The 21262-nt window shown below is 43.3% G+C and overlaps 1 protein-coding gene across 7 annotated transcripts in view; it reads right to left on the bottom strand.

Annotated features, from left to right (window-relative positions):
* Positions 1-6132: 6132 nt before the first annotated feature.
* Positions 6133-21262, bottom strand: part of St6gal1 (ST6 beta-galactoside alpha-2,6-sialyltransferase 1) — a 115128-nt gene continuing 99998 nt past the window's right edge. For 6 of the 7 annotated variants that reach the window (XM_063261216.1, XM_063261215.1, XM_063261214.1 and 3 more), the window contains 3 exons: positions 12170-12268; positions 10931-11105; positions 6133-8595 (listed from right to left, as the gene is read on the bottom strand). In XM_063261216.1, coding sequence (XP_063117286.1) covers positions 8354-8595; positions 10931-11105; positions 12170-12268 — 516 coding nt within the window. In that variant the 3' untranslated portion in view covers positions 6133-8353. Of the gene's footprint in view, positions 10768-10930; positions 11106-12169; positions 12269-21262 lie in introns of all 7 variants that reach the window. The other variant, XM_063261218.1, reaches the window with a different exon arrangement.

Genomic DNA, 21262 nt, shown 5'->3' with positions numbered 1-21262 from the left:
TTTAGAAATATAAAAAAGAAAGACAAATTTTGATATCAAAAGCAAGGAAACATAAAGTTTTTATTTATGATTTTAAAGTTGTTGTTATCAGTTTAAAATAGCCTGTTTACAATTATGAATTTTTATATAAGGTTCACGGCAACTACAAAGGAAAATCCTATAACCAGTGTTCAAAATTTAAAAATAAATAATTCAATGCAGACCACACTGAAAACCATCAACTCTAAAAGGAAGACAGCAACAGAAGAGGAACCGATCTAAAAACAACCAGAAAACAAATTATAATAGCAGTAGCAATTCCTTCTTACCAATAGTTGCTTTGAATTTAAATAGGTTCAAATATCAAATAAAAAGACTGAATAGTGACTGTAAATTTTAAAGAAAAAGTAAAACAATATCTTACCATAGGCTGTCTAGAGGAGACTCACTTTACTATTAAAGACAAACATAGAGGAGAAACAAAAGAATGGAGAAAGGTATTCTACACACATACAAGACAAAAGAGCGTACAAAGTAGCTATACTTACATAAGATAAAATAAACTTTAAAAATAGACAAAGAGGGTCATTGTATAATGATAGAGGTCAATTTATCAAGAGGCCCAAACAGTTGTTAATATATACACACGCAACTCTGGAGCATTTAAATACATAAAGCAGTCATGGAATGTTCTGGAAACACAAATTGAATGCAATATTGTAATATGGAACCTCAATACTCCAGTCTCAGCAATGGATACATCATTTAGACAGCAAATCAATCAGGAAGCCCTCAGCTTAATTCACATGATAGACCAGGTAGACCTGGCAGCACATTCAACCTAACAGCACAGGAATAACCCACAGAAGACAGTCTCCATGATAGACTGTAATTCAGATCACAAAAGGAGTTTCAATAAATATAACTATCTTTACTAATCACAGTGGCATCACATTAAGAGTCAGTTAGGGGGACTGGGGATTTAGCTCAGCGGCATAAGTGCCTTGCCTTGCAAGTGCGTGGTCGTGAGTTCGATCCCCGTTACCGATTTAAAAAAAAAAAGGAATCAATTAAGAGTCAATCTTGGAAAATTCACAAATATGTGGAAATTAAACAAGATGCTTCTAAACAACCAGCAAGCTACAGAATAAGTCAAACAGGGAACCAGAACAATTACCTTGAGACCAACACAAGTGGAAACACAACATAAAAAACGTATTGGATAAAGCAAAAACAATTCTAAGAAGAAAGATCTCAAGTAGAGAATCTAGTATCACATCTCAATTAAACAAAACACAAAGGAAAAAGAAGAATGAACTAAGCCCAAAATTTGCAGAAAAATGAAATAATAAAGATCAAAATACAAGTGAATGAAACAGAGGCTAGGGAAGCAACATAACAAAAATTAGTAAAATTTAAGTGTTGGGTTTTTAAAAGATAAAATTAAAAACCCTTAGCTAGACTAAGTAGGAAAAAGAGTTTAAAAGAAACTCAAATAGATAAGAAGAGAAATGAAAATAGACACAATGCAACTGATACCACAGAAATACCAAAAAGAAAGAAATGACTACCAACAATACACCAAAAATTAGATAATCTGGAAGAAATGGGTAAATTTCTAGACATATACAACTTACCAAACAAGATCATGAAACATCAGAAAATCAAAAAAGACCAATAATGAATAATGAGACTGGATTAGTAATAAAGTTTCCTATTAAAGAAAATTCCAGACACCTCAATTCTACCAAATAGTTAAAGAGCTAATACTAGTCTTTTTCAGACTCTCCAAAAACACTGAACTCTACAATACTTCCGAAGTTTTTTTATGTATAAGTTATCACATGTACGTCATACTGAAGTATAAGTCAGTGGTTTTGACATAGGCATAAAAATCCTCAAGAAATTAGCAGAAATACTAAATTGTATTACAATTACAACATATTAAAAGGATCAACCACTATGATCAAGAGGGATTTATCGGGATACAAAGATAGTTCAACTTACAAATCAACAAGTGTGATGCACCACATTAATATTATGAAGACACATAAATCAATGAGACCAAATAGCCCCAAAGTGAACTCACATATAGTCAATTGACTTATAGTAAAGATGTCAAAAACATACAATACAGATATGCAGTCTATTCAATAAATGCTAATGGGAAATTCACACTTTATACAGAAATTGACTCACACTTGGGGAGGTGAGACAAGAGGATTTGGGAATTTGAAGCCAACCTTGTTCAAAGGCAGCCTTGACCTACATAATGAGACCTTGTTCAAAAAACCAAAAACAGACAAAAACTGAATCAATTAAAAATGATTAAAGACAATTTTAAGAACATAAACTATAAAACTGCTAGAAGAAAAACATAGGGATAAAAACTACCTGCCCCTAGTCTGGGTAGTCTTTTTTTTTTTTTTTTTAATTTGACCATAAAAGCACAGGGAACAAAAACAAAAATAATCAGGGATGGTGGTGCACACTTATAATCCCAGCACTTGGGAGGCAGGAGGATCACTGCAAGTTTGAGGCCAGTCTGGGCTACACAGTGAGTTCAAGCCCAGCCTGAATTATACAATGAGTCCCCTCACACACATACACACACACACACACACACACACACACACACACACACACACACACAAAGATTATAATAAAATTAATAAGACTTCTGCACAACAAAGGAAACAAATTAGTAATTTGCAGAGACAACCTACAAATTAGGAGAAAGTGTTCCCAAGTCATACATTTGTTAGCATTAATATCCAAACTACATAAAGAGCTCAAAAGCTGAATAGAAACAAAAACTGTAAAAATTATCAAGGGACCAGAAGAGACTTTTCTCAGAAAATATAAAAATGGCCAACATATATATGAAAAAAAAAATACTGAATATTTCTAAACACTAGGGAGATACAAATGAAAATCACAATAAGCCATCTCACACTCATCAGAATGGCTTTTATAAAAATATGGAAGGTGGCAGGTACTGGCAAGACATGGAGGAAGGGGAACAACTTAAACACTTTTGGTGGGAAATTAGTGTAGACACTATGGAACCCTCTTCCTCAAAAAATTAATAATGATACTACCATGTGATCCAGCCCTCTACTTCCCAGAGGATTTTAAGTCAGTTTGTCAAGGTTCATAATAACCAAGTTACAGGATGAACCTCAGTGTCCATCAACAGATGAATTGTAAAAAAAATATGGTATATACTTACAACAGAATATTATGCAGCTGTTAAAAAGGAAGGAACCCTGTCATTTTCAACAGCGTTGGTGAAACTGACAACATTATGTGACGTAAAGTGTGCCACAGACAGAAAGATGAAGTCTGTGCGTTCTGCTACCTGTGTATAAATCAAACACGTAAAACAGCAAAACAGTAGTGATAGAGCTTAGGGGTAGATGGGGCATTACAGGGAGATGCTGATCTGTGGATACCTGGGCCTCAGCTACACAAAAGGAATTTTTTCAGATCCGTCGCACACCCTGGCTAGAAATGGCTAAGAAAGCACATTTCAAATGTTCTCACCACCAAAAAAAAAAAACTTTATTTGAGATAAGGACCATGTCAGCTTGATTTAATTTGTCCTCATCGTGTTCTTAGTCACAACATCACCCTGTACCGTACAAGTAAATACAATTAATTATAAGTTGTCATTTACAAAAAATAAAGAGAAGTAAAAGCAGAGAGAGACAGACAGACAGAGACAGAGATAAACATAGTAACATAAAAACAGAGAATTGGAAATCAGTTGTAGGTTACCTCTGGATTTTTATTATGAGAGATGACTTCTTTCCCCCTATATTTATAACTGTTTTTTGACAACAAATATGTATTACTTTCATAATCAGAAAAAGCAGTTGTTTAAAGAAAAGGGGGAATCTAGCCCATCCCTTAAGATTGTTCCTCATTAAGGCTTCCCAAATGCCTTGTTAAAATGAGTCTCTTTCCTTTATACCATCACTATTGTACTTTGATTTAGACTATCCTTTCTTCATTTGACATTTGCATGGTATTTTTCTTGTAGGCAGTTACAAATGTATACCTATCAGCAATGGTGGTGTTGTCCAAGTTGACTTTCTGAACAGCTACAGAGGCTCAGCTCAGGCTTCCTTTTCCTGGAGGGCAGGTTCTATGAGTCTTCATTGCTGCTCCCCAATGTCAGGCACATAGCAAGTGCTCAAAGTGAAGTCAATGATTTGGAAAGCATTTCTCTTCCCAGTGAAAACTCAATTTACTATTAATCAGGCATCCAATAGGGGATTTCAAGGGTACCATGAAGGACTTTTATCCCAGTCTACCTAAATAAGCTCATTCTGGGTTAGCGTGGTCCTGACTCAGTGAGAATGGAAAATGTGCCCCCACCACACCATACTGCCCTGTAGAGGACTGCCAGGAGGCCATCAAGGAAGTGGAGACCATGGGGGGTCCATGGAGGAGAGGGAGCTGGCACTAGGTGGAGGTGGCAGTCCCGGAGAGCAGTGTGCCCTCCTCCCACCCCGGTCCTGCTCGCAGCTCTAGGGTTCCACACCCTTCTCAGATGTGAAGCATCCTCTGAGAACGGCCTCAAGATGCTGAGGGCTGAGCTCTGTCTGTGAGGAGACCCTTCCCAGTGAGGGTGAGAATGGAAGTGCAGGAAGGGACCTTTCTTTCCCCCTCCTTACCTCTTTCTTCTCGCAAGCAGCTTAGAGGCCAGGGTCCCATTGTTCACTTCCCCACTCCTGACTCACACAGAAAAGCAGCAGATGGCAGAAGCCAGGGAAGACCAATCTCTAGACCTGGACAAAGAGGGCCCAGCCCACCCGGCTCACTAGCGGGAAGACCTTAGACAAACCTGAGGCCAGGGGAAGTTAGGCCAGCACAAGTCTCAGCACCCAAGATAACTGATGTCTGTTCTAGAACTTCAATTTTGAGCTCCCTTCTATAGAAATCCAGTTAGAAACTCCACCTCATTATGGAGAGGCAGCAGTCCCAGGGAGTTTACCAAGTAAAGGATCAGGTACAGAGGTCAGGTATACAGGCTTCACAAATCTCTAGCTGCTCTGCATAACTTAGGTGCCCTGTGTTCATGATCCCACCAGGAAGGGGCTGGGCTGGCCTAGGGGGCCCATGATGATTCAACAGCAAGGACTTGCAATCTCCCAGAGCTCTGGCTGTGAAGCAGAATTCAGGGCCCTTGATAAGCCCTTCTCGTCATTGTTCTATGCAGTCCCAGTACCATTACAAAAGTGGGTGTGAATGACGTGTTGGGAAGCCCACATTACATTAGTTTTCTAGAGTTGCATTTGTGAAGGACTGCAAAACACATAACTTAAACAACAATGATTTACTAGTAGCCAGAACTCTGAGATCAGGGTATCAGCATCAGCAGGGTTAGATGTTTTTGGAAGTTGTGAGGAAGAATCCTTTGTACACCTCTGTCCTAGCTTCTGGTGGTTTTCTGGTCATCCTTGATGTTCCCTGGCTTGTACCTCATCCTGATCTCAGGCTCCGCCATCACAAGGGGTTCTCCCTATATTTCTGTCTCCAAATTTCATCTTTTTATGAGGACACCAATCCTATTGGATGAGGGGTCCACCTCACTGCAGTGTGAGCTCATCTTAACTAATTACATCTGCAGTGATTCTATTTCCAAGTGGGGTCACATTCAGAGGTATTGGAGGCTAGGAATTCAATGTATGAATTTTGGGGGACAGGTTAAACTTATATCCAGAGTGAGCAGTTTAGGAGGAAAAAATCATATGTTCTCTCCTAAATCCTGCTGTCCTTCAGAATTTTTATTCAAACAGATTAGCTGTTCTCTTTAGACATCATTCTGTTGAGAATTTTGGAAATGTCTGCTTCCTTTATCCTGTTTTCTGTCCTGTTGTATCCCTTCCCCAAGGTATGGAGTGAGCAAGAGCTCAGTTACTTGAATCCAAGAACAACAAAAGGAAGAAAAATCAGTGAACCAGCCAATATTTCCAGGACAGTATCCTTCAAAATAAGGAAGTAGTTAATTTCCTGGAGCATTCATAAGAAAGGCTGAAGTGCGGGAAAGGCGCTCCAAAGCCTGGCTGTGTCCTTTTAGGGTGTAACAATCAGCCATCTGCATTCATTCCCTGAGAGGGAGGAAAGAAAGAGAGGAAGCAAGCGTTTTAAAAATCACTTTTATTTTAAAAATGTACATAATCTTTGGGTAATTCAGGATTAGCTTAGGCATATTTCAGAAGTTTCTGAAGAGACTAAAGTCTCAACTCCAAACCAAAAGCAATAGTTTATTTGATTGGTGGAAGGATTGGAGAGGATCTCATGATACAGGAGGAAGAGATGGCTACTGAAGCCAGGACCCCACACAGACAGGCTTTTCTGCAGCATACAGACATAGTCTTAAAATTATCTGTCAAAGACATTAAACATCAGACTTACAATTATACCCAGAAATTATCTGCATTTCATCAAGGCTCCACATTTACAGAGCACAGAATTCAAAGTTCGGCAGACTTCAGAATCATAAATTAATTTAATCTCATATTAATAATAACAGTTAAAAACTAGATTCTACCCAGTGTAGTCTGTCTCCACACAGGACATGGGTCTCCTGCTGGTAGAACGTCACCTTTCTTGGCACTCTGTGATTTTGACACAGAGTTACAAGGAGCATGTCAAATCACAATGAAAAATAAGCCAGGAATTCGGGGGCCCACAGAGGGATAGGGCATCTCCTTTACAGCAGTCTGGCATCCCAAATCCTGCACTCGTTTCCAAGCGGAACTGATCTGACCTACAGGCAGTGAGGAGGGAGAGGCTCCGTACCATCCACGGATGTGGATTTTCCCAAATGTCCAAAGAGGAGCAGCTGCTGTCTCCCCATAGAGCAGCTAATTCCCTGAAGACAGGACCTCTGCTCCTCTCCCCTAGCCCATTCTTGATCACAGCAAGGTCCAGCCTAGGTGTGAGCACAGAGAAGCCCTTGATGAAGGAAGAAAGAAGGGAGGGAATGGAGCCAGTATGTGCTCAGCACCACTAATACAATTACTTTTCTGCAGTCCTCATAACCTCCCTGAAGACAGGATCATCACCTTAATTTTTTAGATGTGGAAACAGGGATGAGGACTTTCCCAAGGTGCCACAGCAATGAGGTCAGTTGTGCTCTCCAAGATTCCGACCTCTGAGAGTGATATAAATCCGAAAAAAGCACCCTCTCCACTCCCTAAGGACCTTTTTGCAAAAGATTCATGGGGTCAAAGAAAGTGAGGTCAAGATACTTTGAAAGTAATATATGATTGAAAATCATTTAGAAGGGAAGATTAAAGAGCTAAAAATGCTAGTAGTTAGGAAGAGATTTTGGGTGTAGGCATTAAAGAGAAAGAGTTGGAATAGAGTCTATAAACCTCACTAGATAAAGAGGGTCAAGCTAGGCAATCCTACAGAAATCAGGGTTCAGGGGCTCTGGTTTGTCTGGTGCCTTCCGTGGGACTGCACTGACTGCCAAAATAGGTAGCAGGCTTCCTCAAAAAAAAAAAAAAAAAAAAAAACTTGAGCCTTTGATAAGTTTTCTTGTCTTCTCCTAAGGCCCATTCCAACCTCCCAGAGTTCTATGAAGCCTTCTAGGATCCATGGATGCAGGACACAGCATGTGCCTCCTGGGCACATGGACAGAAGTCCTGTCTCTCCACAAGCCCCAGTGCTCCCATCACAGTGAATGCCAGCACACTAGTGCCCTTGGGTGTCTCTGCCCCACTACAGTGGGGACTTGAGGACCAAGACTTCCTTCTCTGCATGGAGTGGGAAAAGGGGCTGACAAATTCATTGCTCATAAACACCCAGCCAGCCAGAGTGATGACAGCATCATGTCCTGGGAGCAGAGCCATGGGAGCAACTTTGGTTTGGAGAACTGAGTTGCTTCCAACACCCCATGCTACTTCTCATCCCCACCCACCCACTCCCCAGTACCAGTCTGCACCTGGCACTGCCATGATTTTGGAGTTTCTTTAAAATATCAGTACCTAGGTAGAGATCTCAAGCAACCTGAAATGCTGGTTTGGGCAAGAAGCATCCCCAGCTTTGGCAGCCCAGATGGGAAAGGTAGAGCCTGCATATACCTACACGGAGAGAGGGGAGGATGCAGTGGAAAGCACGCGAGGTGCATGTAGCTGTAGGTGCAGCAGGAGGCTGGACTCACAGGTTCCATGGCTGTGGGGAAGGTTGGGCCTCGTTCCTCGGCCTCCAGCCATGGAAGCCCCAGACCTCCTGCTGACCAGAACCCCGAGCGTGCAATCAGCTGGCTGAGACTGCTCCTGAAAACAGTCCTATCAGGCTGCATGGCCAAGGACCAACCATGAATAACTGATGGAGAAGAATGAGGGACTGGTGCTCAGCAGCGAAGGTTCCGGAAGCCAGACAATGTGGCTTTCCCAAGCAGGTAAATGTCCTCATCTGTGCCCTCGTTGAGGTATTTTACCATATTCTTTTCAAAAAGGAGTGGGTGGTAGGCACCCATAGTGCAGGCCATATCGAAGAACTTCTGGTGGTAGTAGCACACGTCGGTCCTGCGCTTGGATGGAAGGAACTCATAAATATCCACCTGGTCACACAGTGTCATCATGATGATGATGCCTGCGGAGAGGAGCAGAGGTGAGTCCCACCTGACAGCCCATCCCATTGCCCCAGAGTTCTGCCAGGAGGTGCAGCCACTCATGACCCAAACTTTGAAGAGATGGCCACCGGAGTCTCTGTTCACACCTCTGATTCCCAGTATGAGTGTGTTAATCCCAGCAGACTGCTGCTCGGGATACAGCACTTTTATATCTTATGCACTTTAGGAAACTCTGCAGCCCATGAATCTTGACCAGGGTGGGGAACATAAGTCCTCTCTTGATGTCAGCAGACTAGAGGACCCCATCAGTCAATGAACTTATCAGTGGAATAAGCTAAACAAAAGAAAGGGGCCCAGACAACTGAGCTAACCAAGGAGACAATGCATTCTATTGTATTTAACACTCCTTGCCCTTCCTACCCTGGATTTGTATGATTTGGAAAAAGGTTAGTCCATACAATGTTTACAGGAATAGGTACAAAAGAGGGAAACTTCCCCCCATAGCTGGGAAGAGAGAAAACTAGAAGAGCAGCACCTTTTGCTCTGTATGAAACTCTGCTCATCGCTGGAGGAAAGATGGAGTCTAGGAAATGATCCCAGGCCAGTGCGCTCCAGGGAGGCTGTGCAAAACTGTGGCATGCAAGCCAGGGCAGCAGCAGAGGCAAGAGGCTCATGCTATCACCCACACTTGTCCCACCTGGCTCTGCAGAAATGTCCCCTCTTGGTTCCTCAGTTCTTTATCTGCCCCAAGGGGAAGACCTACTCCATCTTTCTATTGCAGAGGTTATTATTATGATTAAGTCAGATCACGGTGGTAAGACCCCTTTTTCCACTATTAGTATAAGAAATCTGCAGGATGAGACAATTCTCACTGATAGCAAAACTGTAAAGTGCTAGCGGCCACTTTGATTTAGAAGAATTAGATGTGGGGAAAGCCCTGCCTGCTCTCAGAGAGCTGTGCCAATGACTGATGCGGGCACAGTAGACTCTTCGAGAAGGAAGAACGCCTGGGAGAAGGCTCAAGTAATCCTGTTGAAACCCACAGCAGGGTGGACGGATGAGAGCCAGGAGGGAGCCCAGTGGGAAGGGGACAATGGCATAGGCAAAGGCAGGCCAGTGGGGCAATAGGAAACTATGCTATCAAGATGCCAATTACCCTGCAGGAAAGGCTTCAGGAGAGTCTCAAATGCATCCATCCAAAAGCTGAAGCAAAGGGCATAAAAGAAACGATACTGTGAGTTCCAGCATCTTTCTATGGGAAACTCTCTGGTGGTAAAGGTCCTCATTCATTTACCCAGGGAACATTATTAGAGGACTATCTCATGTCAGAGAAGGCAAACACAGTCACTGCCCTGAAACACTTTAGAACCTGGCAGGGGAAATAGACAGTGCAAAGTGGCCGGGACCATCCACCAGGAGAATGGTCCACTGCTGAGCTACAAGAAAGAAGCTCTCAGCCTTATGCACAGTCAGCCTGCATCCTCATGGAAATGCTTCAGTGATCCAGTCAAACAGAAAGAGAGGGGATGGCAGATGGACAGCATGGCCTGAGAAATACAGAGAAGTCTAAGAAGAAAGCCTTGGACCGGCATCCAGGAGCCTGCAAGCCCGGCCTGCTCCACTCCAGGTCCCACAGATCCACTCATCTCCACGCCCAGGGGAGCCTCCCTACACGTTCTTCTCTCCAGAATTGTCTCCCCATGTGTTTGCTAGGGTGGGCAAATAAAGACAGAAGTGTATAACTGACTTCTCCTCTGCCTCAGGCTCCAAGATGACGGCAGGGCATTGTTACTGATCTTGTCCCTATTGAAATATTTGATACTGTGTTGATCATAATTTTTGGCATGAATTATGAAGTTTAGAAACAGTGCATTAAAGTATTGCTTGATTACTAAGTTTTGAGGTAACCCCTGCCCGCATTGTAAACCGGATCTAAAAGCCTTGCTTAATCCATGCAAGGCTCAGCCCTGTTCCTCCTGTTTTTTCTGCCTCCTCTGCTTGCATGTGTACAGTGTACTCCATCTGCATCACCAAAGCCTGCCCTCTCCAAGGTCTAGTCTGGTGATCTTTCCTCCATAAAGCTCTCTGTATGTCCAGGTAAAAGGGGTCTTCTTTCTCCTGCCTGCCACCTCAGATACCTGACTGGATCCTCATAGTAGACATTCTAAAGGAGAATTGGATCGGACTTCTTTCTGTATATTAGATAGAACGTGGCATAGTGAACAAAGCAAATAATATCAGTTCATTGGTTAACAAATAAATGAATGGATAGATGAAACCCCAGAAGAAAGCTAATCTCTTCTGGAAATAACTGCATGAGGCCCCCCTCCCCCCGCCACCCCGATGCAGACTTACCGAGCATCCCAGAGGATGGGGGATTTGGCTGGATCTCTTCTGGGGAGATTTCCTGAAGAATATCCCACAGCTCCCAAGGCATCTGGGGTCTGAGGATGTAAAAGGGCTGGTTGGGATGCAGCTTGCGATAGCTCTTGTAGTTGTTAAAGAAACTGTAGTCCGGATTCTGGTACCACTGAAAAAGAAGAAAGTCGTGTTCTCAGGAAAGAAATGTGCCCGTGTCCAGCTCCCTGTAATTAGTCATTCTTTCAGAGGCTGTGGGAGGGGAAGGGCTAGGGCAGGATCCTGAGACTTAGCCCTTGCCTCAGAGCAGATCCTGATTTCTGCACCACAGAACCAAACACAAAGTCTGCACTTATGGTGACATTGAACCTGGTGACCCTGAAACATTTAAGACTTTAGGATGACAGAGCCTAGGAATGATATCAGAGCTGAATAAGCCCCTAGGCACCATCTAACCCCACCTTCTATCTATCTATCTGTCTGTCTATCTATCTGTCTGTCTGTCTGTCTATCTATCTATCTATCTATATCTCTCTCTAATTCTCTCTCTTTTCAAGATACAGCCTTGCTATGTTGCCTAGCTAGCCTTAAATATCTAGGCTCAAGTGATCTTCCTGTCTCAGCCTCTCAAGCGCTGGGACTACAGGACTAGAGATGCATGCCACTCTTGCCTGGCCATAAAGTACTCTCATTTTTAAAAAACAGAAAACCAGAGCATGAGCCACTTCTACGGGTTTAGAGTCCTTCTCCAGGCAAGGACTAAGTGAGATCAGTGCAAAACGGTTGAAACTGAAGTAGAAAGAGTGCCAGGGAAGCCAGAGACCATTGGTCACATAACTTGGTGGATCCAACTTAAGAATTAAGTGTCCCAAGAACGGTCCTGTCTGCCTTTCTGAGCTCACCACTGCCCACAACAGGTGGAGGCCAATTGGCGTGGATAACAGACTATTCCAGAAAGCCTCAGAGTCCAGCAGGCTGGTGACCCTTGGCCCCTTCACTGGAAGAGATTACTGATCTGGGCTCCCTGCTTAGGACTCAATGTCAAGGCAGAATGGGGTGTGGAGAGTGGCTGGTCCAGGACAGGTCTGAATCCACCAGTCCAGATGAAGTGGGGTGCTCTAAAACTCAAATAGTCAGGACTGGCTCCCCTCAGCCAAGATTTTAAAAACAGGAACTCAAGAAAATCAGCAGGGAAACAAGGGACTCAATCTCTCCTTCCCCTGGAAGCTCACTCACCTTTGGGATATCTGCATGGTACATGGATGGGTCCCACACAATCAGGATTCCTTCATTGTACAAACTGTCACTGAGGAAGCGCCCTTCGGTGGTGACCAGCTGCAGAAGACAGAAAGGAACTTGTCACTTGAACGTTTAGGTGTGGATGGTTGGCTCGTGATGTCAAATGACACATTATAGGCACCCCTGAGTTCCCAAGCTCTCCGTGGGTCTCTAAATTGGTGCCATAGCATCTTCAGCCTGAACCATGCTGACTTAAAAGGACATTTGTCACAAGCCATTAACCATGACTCAGAAAGGGCTCCACTCAGACTTTGGAACTCTGGGGTGGGGGGAGGCAGAGTGAAAAATGACACAGTCTCCTACTTGCTTGGCATCACATTTTAAGGAGGGTCAAGAGAGTAGTGTATTAAATTAGAATATAACATAGAGCACTTGCCTGGTAAGTGCAAAGTCATGGGTTCAATCCTTGATACCAAAAAACAAAAGCCTCAAAAGAATATAACATAGTATTGTATACTATATTAACTATTATATTTAGAATATGATGACTAGACTATAACATAACATAGTCTATAATATATGATCTCTGGAAATCCATTCCATCAGCTCTTACATCCAGTACACGGTATGTGCCCATCTCTCCCATGAGGTCCAAGACCGGCGGCAGTTTCTGCAGCACTGGAACGGATCACCAACTCTATGGCTAAGCACAGAGCAAGCCATCCACTTGTTTGGAGGAACTACAGCTTTAAACACGAGAATCTCACCATCCACATTTCACAGATGGAAAAACCAGACTGCGGATGAGGGAAGTCACCTGTCCTAAGGCTTGATTCCTAAACAGAGAGCCTAGATCAGCAACTCCACTCTTTCAGTGAAGGATCCTAGGGTCACCAGCCTGCTGGACTAACAGGTAGTCTGTTTGCTATGCATGTCAGTATCCTGTTCTGTGAGGCAACCTCTCAGGTCTCCATTTTTCTATTCAGGAATAGGAGACACTTACTCTGCTGTCTCCAGCAGGCGAGGATCAAATAGAGAAGATGGGTGAAGAAGAAAGACAGAAAAATGGCCCCAAGGGCTCACGAATGAAGGGAGTCACATCCCTCTTAGAAAGTTTGAAAGCCGAAACTGAAACATGAGGTCAGTTGTCAATCATCCAAAAGAGCAGGTGGGACAGATGTGGCCCAAGTGAGAGGGGTATGTGGCAGAAATCAAATCAAGAACTGACTGCAAAGAATCATAACCATAGTCCCTCCCACCTGGACCCTCACCACCAAGGCTGAAGTCTAGTCATTGGCACGGTGGCAGTGGCATCTGAAAATGATGCAGGGAGATTATCCAAGAGCTGCCTGAAGAACAGCAATTGCCAGGAACCTCAGAGCACTGCACTGCCCTCCCCGTCCCCACAGGTGCAGGGAGAACTTCATTCATCCAAAGCATCTCCGAGAGGAAAAACACTGCTGGTGGGTCCATCCTCACCAGGGACTATGCACTTGCACAGGTGCTAAGAAGCACAGTAGAGACAACATGTCAGTGACCCTGGGTGAGTATTAATGAGGGACAGAATGTTCCAAACTGGGAGTGAAATGTGCAGATTGCCAGATATCAGAGTGTGTGGCCGAAACTGCTAATGGTCACCTACTGCCCATTCTCTATATCTTCTCTAGTAACAAACAACTCTATCTTTTACCCTAACTTTTAACATGTGCTGACCTGAGAGGACATATAACTGCCTAACACAGAATATCTGAAATAAAAATTTCCCAGCTTCTCTTGCAGCTAATATAACTAATCCCAACCAAAGGTACATTAGCGAATATGACCTACAGGAAGTGCTCTCAGAGGCAGGGTCATGGCCTTCCTTATTTCTCCCCCCTTGATCTGGCTAAAAGGTGAATATGGTGGCTGGAGCGTGAGTGGTCACTGTGGACTGTAAAGTAGAGGCTAAGAATGACAAATGTACAAAGTAGGAAGGACCTGGGATTTTGACCCTGTGGATCATCATGAAAGCCAGAGGTAGCATGGAACGTCTACCTCAGGAACTGGAACCTCACAGATGCCAGGCAGGTGCTGTGCCACTGAGTTAAACCCCTGTCCTTATATTTTGGTGTTGTTATGTTAGTCTCGGGGATGGGTGGTGTGTTCCCTGCAGAGAAACCTAACTCTGACCGAGAAGGTGAGCGGTCTGTTGAGGAACTGCTTGGTACATCTAGGACGCAAGGAGAGAGGTGGAAGAGATCAGGAATGGGCCATGACAGCAAGCTCTTTGATGTGACAGGGAAAGTTGGAGCAGGCTTCCTAGAAGATAAGGCTTTGCAAAATTGACATGACCGAGAAAGTACCAGGGAGGACCCAGATGCAGAGGGCCACCCCCATACATCTGTAGATGTCTTCTGAGACAGAACTCTCTCCTCAACTCTGCCAGACACCGTGAAACAGCTGGCCTAGTGAAAGCACAAACTTTTCTTTAGCTATGCCTCTGTCTGTGCAGAGTGCTGATGCCCAGTGCTTTATCTACACATTACCATGAGTATCATAATAACTGGGATTTCAAAAATTGTCTCCTCCTGACAAGGCCCCTCTCCAGCAATTTTCTTAGTGTGCACTACAGGAAGTTAGTGGCAGCATCTTCCATCTCCAAGAGACATCTCCAAGATCTGTGGCTTTACTGACCTAGGAAATTTCCAGACAGGTGCACAAACCTTTCTTCATTACCATGAATGACAATGATAACGGATGTCATTTAATGATGATTATTAATATCCTTTACTTCCATATATTATCTCATATGTTGTATTCATAATAGCCCTAGGAAGTGAAAATGGAAACCCACTTAGACATTCGATACAAATTTTGTGTAAGTCAGATAGCTTGAAATTCAAGGAGTTTGATTTGAGCCTTATATCTGGCTCTAGAGGCTGGACTTCTAACCTACATGTTGCAATGGCCCCATGGAAAGAGGACAAAGTAGTCACCTATACCCTCAGGAAGAAATGTCCAAGAAAGCATTTGATGAAGTGTTTGGGAATATGAGAATTTTGCTTCTTATCTAAACTGCAGCATGCCAGAATTGGTAGATTAATAAGGACTGACCAAATCCATCATTTTCCCAGATACATAAAGTGAAGTCCAGAAAAAAAGAGAAAATTGTCTGAAGCAGAAGGTCAGTTTGAGACACAGACAAGACTAGAGCCTAAACCTGACCAGAATACTCTGGGATCTGACCAGAATACTCTGTCTTTTTCAGTCACACATACACATGCAAGCATTTAAATGAACAGCACCCGACAAACAGTAAAGCAACCCACAGTCGTCCTGGGTACAATGGGGAATGGGTTAGTTAACCCAGTTGCTTGAGAAGAATGACAAAGTAATCCAAGAAATAGGGGATGGGTGAGGTAAATGAGGGGGCACAAAAGGGGTCCCTTTTTATTCAGAGGCAGACACAAAATGGTGATGGCTGAGATCTGGTAGAAGGAAAGGAGAGAAGCCAGCAAGCATCAATCCCCCTGTCGTGCACACATGCACACATGCACAGGGGACAAGGGCTCTGAACTTACCCACAATAGTCCCCTTTGTGTGAGGCTCAAAGATTTCCTCAAAGAAAGGCTGACTCAAAGCTATGCAGGGAGCTGACAGTAGGAGACCCAGCCCCCGTCCTCAGCTAATGCTGTGGTTTCAGGTGGACTCTGTGATGCATCCAGGCTCAAACACCTTGTTAACAGAACACAACACCCTACAAGGTCATAGCAGGGAACAAAATAAGCTTCTCCAGCACACCTGTAGTTACTGCTTAGGGAAGGCATCCTGGGTCCAGAGATGCTGGGGAGAAGGGAAGTGAAGAGCTCATAATGAGGAGAATAAGTCAATTCCAGAGTAAGAGAGCCCTGGGGGACATGTGCCAGGAAAAAGCTACACCAAAGAGATGGACTGTGGCAGCCTTTCCAATTACAAGGTAACAAATGTTCACTGCAGAAATTTTGTTGAAAACGTAAGAATAGAATGTGTGTGTGACAGGGTGTGCGCACACACACACACAGGAGGAGAAAACATTCATAACTGCATTTTTCATTACCTTTTAATCTCTGTTTTGGACTGACTTGTGTCCCCACCTCTACTCCTCTGCCCACCAAATTTAAACAAAGAAGCCCTAATCCCCAGTGCAGCTCTATTTGGAGATAGTAAAGTCATTAAAGTTCAATGAGGTCAAGGGATGGAACCCTAATCCAGTAAGAGTGGTGTCCTTACAGGGAGAGGAAGAGACCACACAGTCTTTCTGTACACACAGAAGAAAAGCTACGTGACATTCTTGGCTATGAGCCTCACCAAAATCCAACCCTACTGGGACCCTGACCTTGGATCCTGGCCCCCAGAACCATGAGAAAGTAAATTTCTCTTGTTTAAGCCACCCAGTTTCTGGTATTTTATTGTGTTTACCCAAGATAAAATCTCCTCTATGTATGTGTTCTCTGTGTGCATCTGTGTGTGTGTGCATGCACACATATGTGTGTATCTTAACTGCAGAGTCTAAACTTAGTGTCTTTACTAAACTTATAGAACAATCCAGGTTAAAGACAAACACCCAAAGAAGGGGTCTAAATGCCTAAAATTTCAAAGTTACACTAAGATATGTGTATGTGTGTGTATACACAGATGTGTATACATGCATGCACAGCATGTGTGTAAACATGAACACATATGTACATACATACTGTGTATGAGTACACGTACATATGTGTGTGCCTCCACGTGTATACTTCCTAGCTCTATTTGCTCAAAGGACTAAGAATCACAGGTGGAAAAGAGTACATCTAGTGATCAGATCTTGGTTTTTAGTACCATTTCTCACTTGGAAAAATCAGAGATCTTTAGTTGATCACAGAGTGAGGCCAGAACAATATAAGGAAGCAAAGTGTCCCTGAATCTCTCAGTGTTCCTGCAAAAAGTTCTGGCCACTTCAAATTCTTCACATACGTTGACAATGAAACCTGTAGCTCTGTCACTGCCCTTGATTGAATTCAGGCAGGTCACCCTTTCTCCTTGGATTTTAGTCCTTTTATACAATGAAGCGATCAGATAAGATCTTGGGTTGCAAAAGGGCCAGGGTCCATCTGTCTCTATCTTAGTGGTGTTGGTCGCTGAAATGCCAGCACTCTCAATGTCTTGCATGGGAAAAGGACACAGAAATTCCAGAGTGAATGAATGCCTAGTTGATTTCCAAATGCCTTTTCATCTCTTGTGATTTTCAATACCATTGGAATCAACTCGAAGAAGGCAACATCATTACAGTTCCTACAGATATCAAAAGGACAACAGGCGAGTACAAAGAAAAACTTATACCAATACATCAACAACTTAACATAAGTGGGGAAATTCCTTGAAAGGTGCAAACTAACAAAGCTCAATTAAGAAGAAATAGATAACATGAATAGTCCCACAGCTTAGTAAAGAATTGAATTTTTAGCTAAAAATCTTCCCATGGAGAAACTTCTAGGTCTGGCTGGCTTTAACAGAGAATCATCCCAAACATTTAAGAAACAAACAATATCAATTCTACTCCTCCAGAATCAAGAGAATAATTCTCAATTTACTTATAAGGCACCCTGACACCAAACAGACACTGCCAGAAAGGGATTCCTCATGAGCATGGGTGCTGGCTAGTAAAGCTAGTAAAACTAGGAAAGTGTAAACAACTTGAGACTGGATAAGAGTCTGTTACAAGTACTGGTTATATGTGATAGCTGAACTGAAATAGAACATGAGGTCATTTCAGAGAAGATGTCATTTCAAAGACGGCTGGTTTCTAAACAATGGGCTTTGAAAATATTCTTCCAGGGTTCAGTGCTGTCTTCTCATGAATCTCATGCCAAAACCTGCTGTTCCTTGGTCAAACATTCAAGATCAAAGGCTACTTTGGAGCACGCCCCACTAGGCCTTGTATTTTATAGTCTCTGCATACAAGAGATTTGGTCTTTTGTCTTTAACTGAAGTCCTTGAAGGGAGGCAACTGCATTCTCCTGCTGTTCCAAACACTGGGCAAGACTTTTGTGAGAGCTTATTTGCTTGCCTGAATGGAATCTGGGGCAGCTGGCTGCACATCAGATGGGTGGACCATAAAGAAAAAACAGACTGAGAATAACTCTGACACATTAAAAACCACTTCTAACCTGGACTTTGGAATAAGAAGTCAAGCTAGATCCAATATCAAGTCACAGCCCTTTTCTGTTTCTTAAAGACATCAATGATTTAGAGTGCACCTTCTGGTCAAAATCAAGAAGCCCCAGAACTCATGATACTCACTATGATTAAATTTCAGCTTCCAGATTACAATACCAAAATCCTACGTTAAAAGGATCCCATCAAAATCACTCAACACCCTCCGACTCTCTTTAGAATTGTCATTGATGGAATCTCACCCATGCTCATAGCCCTGCTAATACCTGTTTCTATGAACCTTGAGAGAGAAAAAAAATATTCAGAGCTTAAAGAAAGTTTTGAGAATTTCAGGGGTTAGGGGCAAAAAGACCTTAGATCCTAATGCTACCTCTATCTCTTACTTTCTGAGCTATACAGTGTAATTCACTTAAATTCTCTGGCCCTCTGGATGTGTTCACGTAACATGGTGGCTGGTAATCAAGCATCCCCATGGTTGTCATGAAAATCAAAAGCAGTAAGAACAGGACGCCCATAAGCAGCTTGAGTATTTAATAAACAGCATCACTCCAGGATGAACTCCCTTGAGAAATCTGGGAATGCACTCTTTCAGCCCATCAGCATGCCCTGTTGCTAAGCAGAAAAGCTGGGTTCCCCCTACCATCAGCACAAAAACTAAGGAAGCCACTGTCCTCAGGTCCCATTATCAGCTCTTCTCTGAGGTTCACTGAGCACCTGTTGTGCTCAGTTGAGTTTCACAGAAACCTTCTCATACTTAGAGTCAAAATTGGATTTTACTTAACGACCCACATTTAGCTCTATCGGTTTCCTGTTGAATCTCATAACAACACCTGGCACAGGCCCATGAACAAGTCTACTGAGCAGACAGAATGGTGTGGTTCTCTATATAAAGCCACCTTATCAATATATAAGAAAAAGCACCTTTGTGTTTTCCACAGCCCTGTCACAGTCCAGAGGCACCGTCCCTTGCCATGTGAATGGGTGGAAGAGGAAAGCTGGACAAACACAGGCCCTGCTCAATAGAGAGCTGGTGGCAGGAAGTCTGCTCTGGCTGTGAAGAGAATAAAAAGCTTAAAGGCAGAATCCTGCCAACACCAGGGCTATCGTGATTTCTGGGAGCCAGAGGCTCTCTGTGCAATGGTGAGCTATTAGTATACCATCCACCCAAAGTATGAGGATAACTAACCAAGAAAAAAGTAGACAGGATGGGCCACTACCAGCTGCCTGGAATGCAAAGATAAGACAGGATAACAACAGAAAGGTGGCGATCACAGTTCAGTACCACCAGGACCATGTCATGGAGCTGCCCATGACTTGATTATTAAAGTAACAACCTAGACACTTGGTGCTGTCCTTGGGTGGAGATGAAGAAAGGCCACATGCCTGAGGTGGAGACCTGTGTACCCTGTGAAGGGCTGGCACAGGGCAGCACAGGGATCTAGAACTGTGAGAAAAGCTGTTAAACTTCGTGGAGACCACTGTGTTCTCCACTGTACACCCTTCCTTCCTCTCTAGCTGATTCTGGTTCTATTAGAGCTCTTCAGACCCATGTAAATTGGTAGGCTCACTCGTGGCCGCCCGCAGGAGTTCTGGTTGACTTCCTTCCTTCCTCTGCCCAACCTCATAAAAAAAGGTTAATTCCCTCACTCTAAATCTGTGCCATGATGACAAATTTCTGAACTACTTGTAACACCTGCTTGGCTCCCTCCTACAAGTAAACTAAAAGCTGTGTCACAGGGTTAGTTTGGATTTGTATAAGAGCCATGTTCTTACTTCTTTTCTGAAAATTATTTTTTAACAGAATTCTTGCCTGCCTACTGTTGGGCACCTCCCAAATGGCCCCAGGTTGGCTCACCATTTGTGCTGGGCAAAGACAGGAGCCAATCTGTCTAGCACTGGGAAGGTACTGGCATTTTAAACAGGCAGAGACAGGCATGACAGCTCCAAGAGTGACCATCACCACAACTTACTGTATACCAGCTTGTGATACAATGCTCTTCACTCTGGATCTCATTGGATCCTACCAAAGAACACACACGGTACCTCTTCCTGAGCCTGTTTTACCAATAAGGGAACTGAAGTCCAGAATGGTAGGCAGCCTGCTCAAGCCAGTCATGCAAGAAGTGGTGAAAGAGGAATTTGAACACTCTGACTCCTATATTTTTCATTTCCAGGCAATCATGCCTTGCCTTTGAGTAAAGTTCTAGAATCTTTGCAGGAGTTGGAATTAGTTCTTCAAAACAAGAATGACCAAAACACCAGGAAGGAGAGCGATAGCCTACCTTCACACTCCTCTTCATGGCTGCACCTACTGACCTCCAGGTCACACCACCCAGGCATCAGGAGGAAACTGGTTTCTCTCTCTAAATTCACGTTCTTCAATCTCACAGCGACTCTGCATGGCCTGGACATCCACCTCCATTCCCAGAGCGCACTTGACTCTCCCATTGTTCCCCAAAGACAAGTCCTAACCATCACTTAAACCTGCTCTGCTAGACAGTTTTTCTCCTTCACTTTCCTTCCAAGGCAGCTTTGTCTCTGACGCTACATCTTAACCTGTCTCCAGTCACATTTTCCATTCTACTTCCCGCTGACACCCTTCTGCCGGGGTTAATCCTCCTCCGGGCTGTGCTCAACCATTGTCAAGCCTCAAAAATTATTTATCTCTCTGTATTATACTGTATTCAATTTTTCCCTTTATCAACAGGTTTCTCCCATGGATTTTTAAAAAAAGTATTGCAATAAAATGCACATTAACAAAATATGTTTTATCCATTTTTATGTATTCAACTCAGTAGCATTAAGTGTATTCATCTTATTGTACAATCAGCAACACTCTCCACCTCCAGAATTTTATAATCTTCACAGATTAAAACACAGTATCTATTAATCAACTTCTAGTCCTTCCAGTGGGTC

This window comes from Cavia porcellus, unplaced genomic scaffold (assembly GCF_034190915.1).
Source record: "Cavia porcellus strain 051 isolate PalLab524CR breed Dunkin Hartley unplaced genomic scaffold, mCavPor4.1 scaffold_14, whole genome shotgun sequence".
Lineage (NCBI taxonomy): Eukaryota > Metazoa > Chordata > Mammalia > Rodentia > Caviidae > Cavia > Cavia porcellus.
This window is presented reverse-complemented; position numbering and strand designations above follow the sequence as displayed.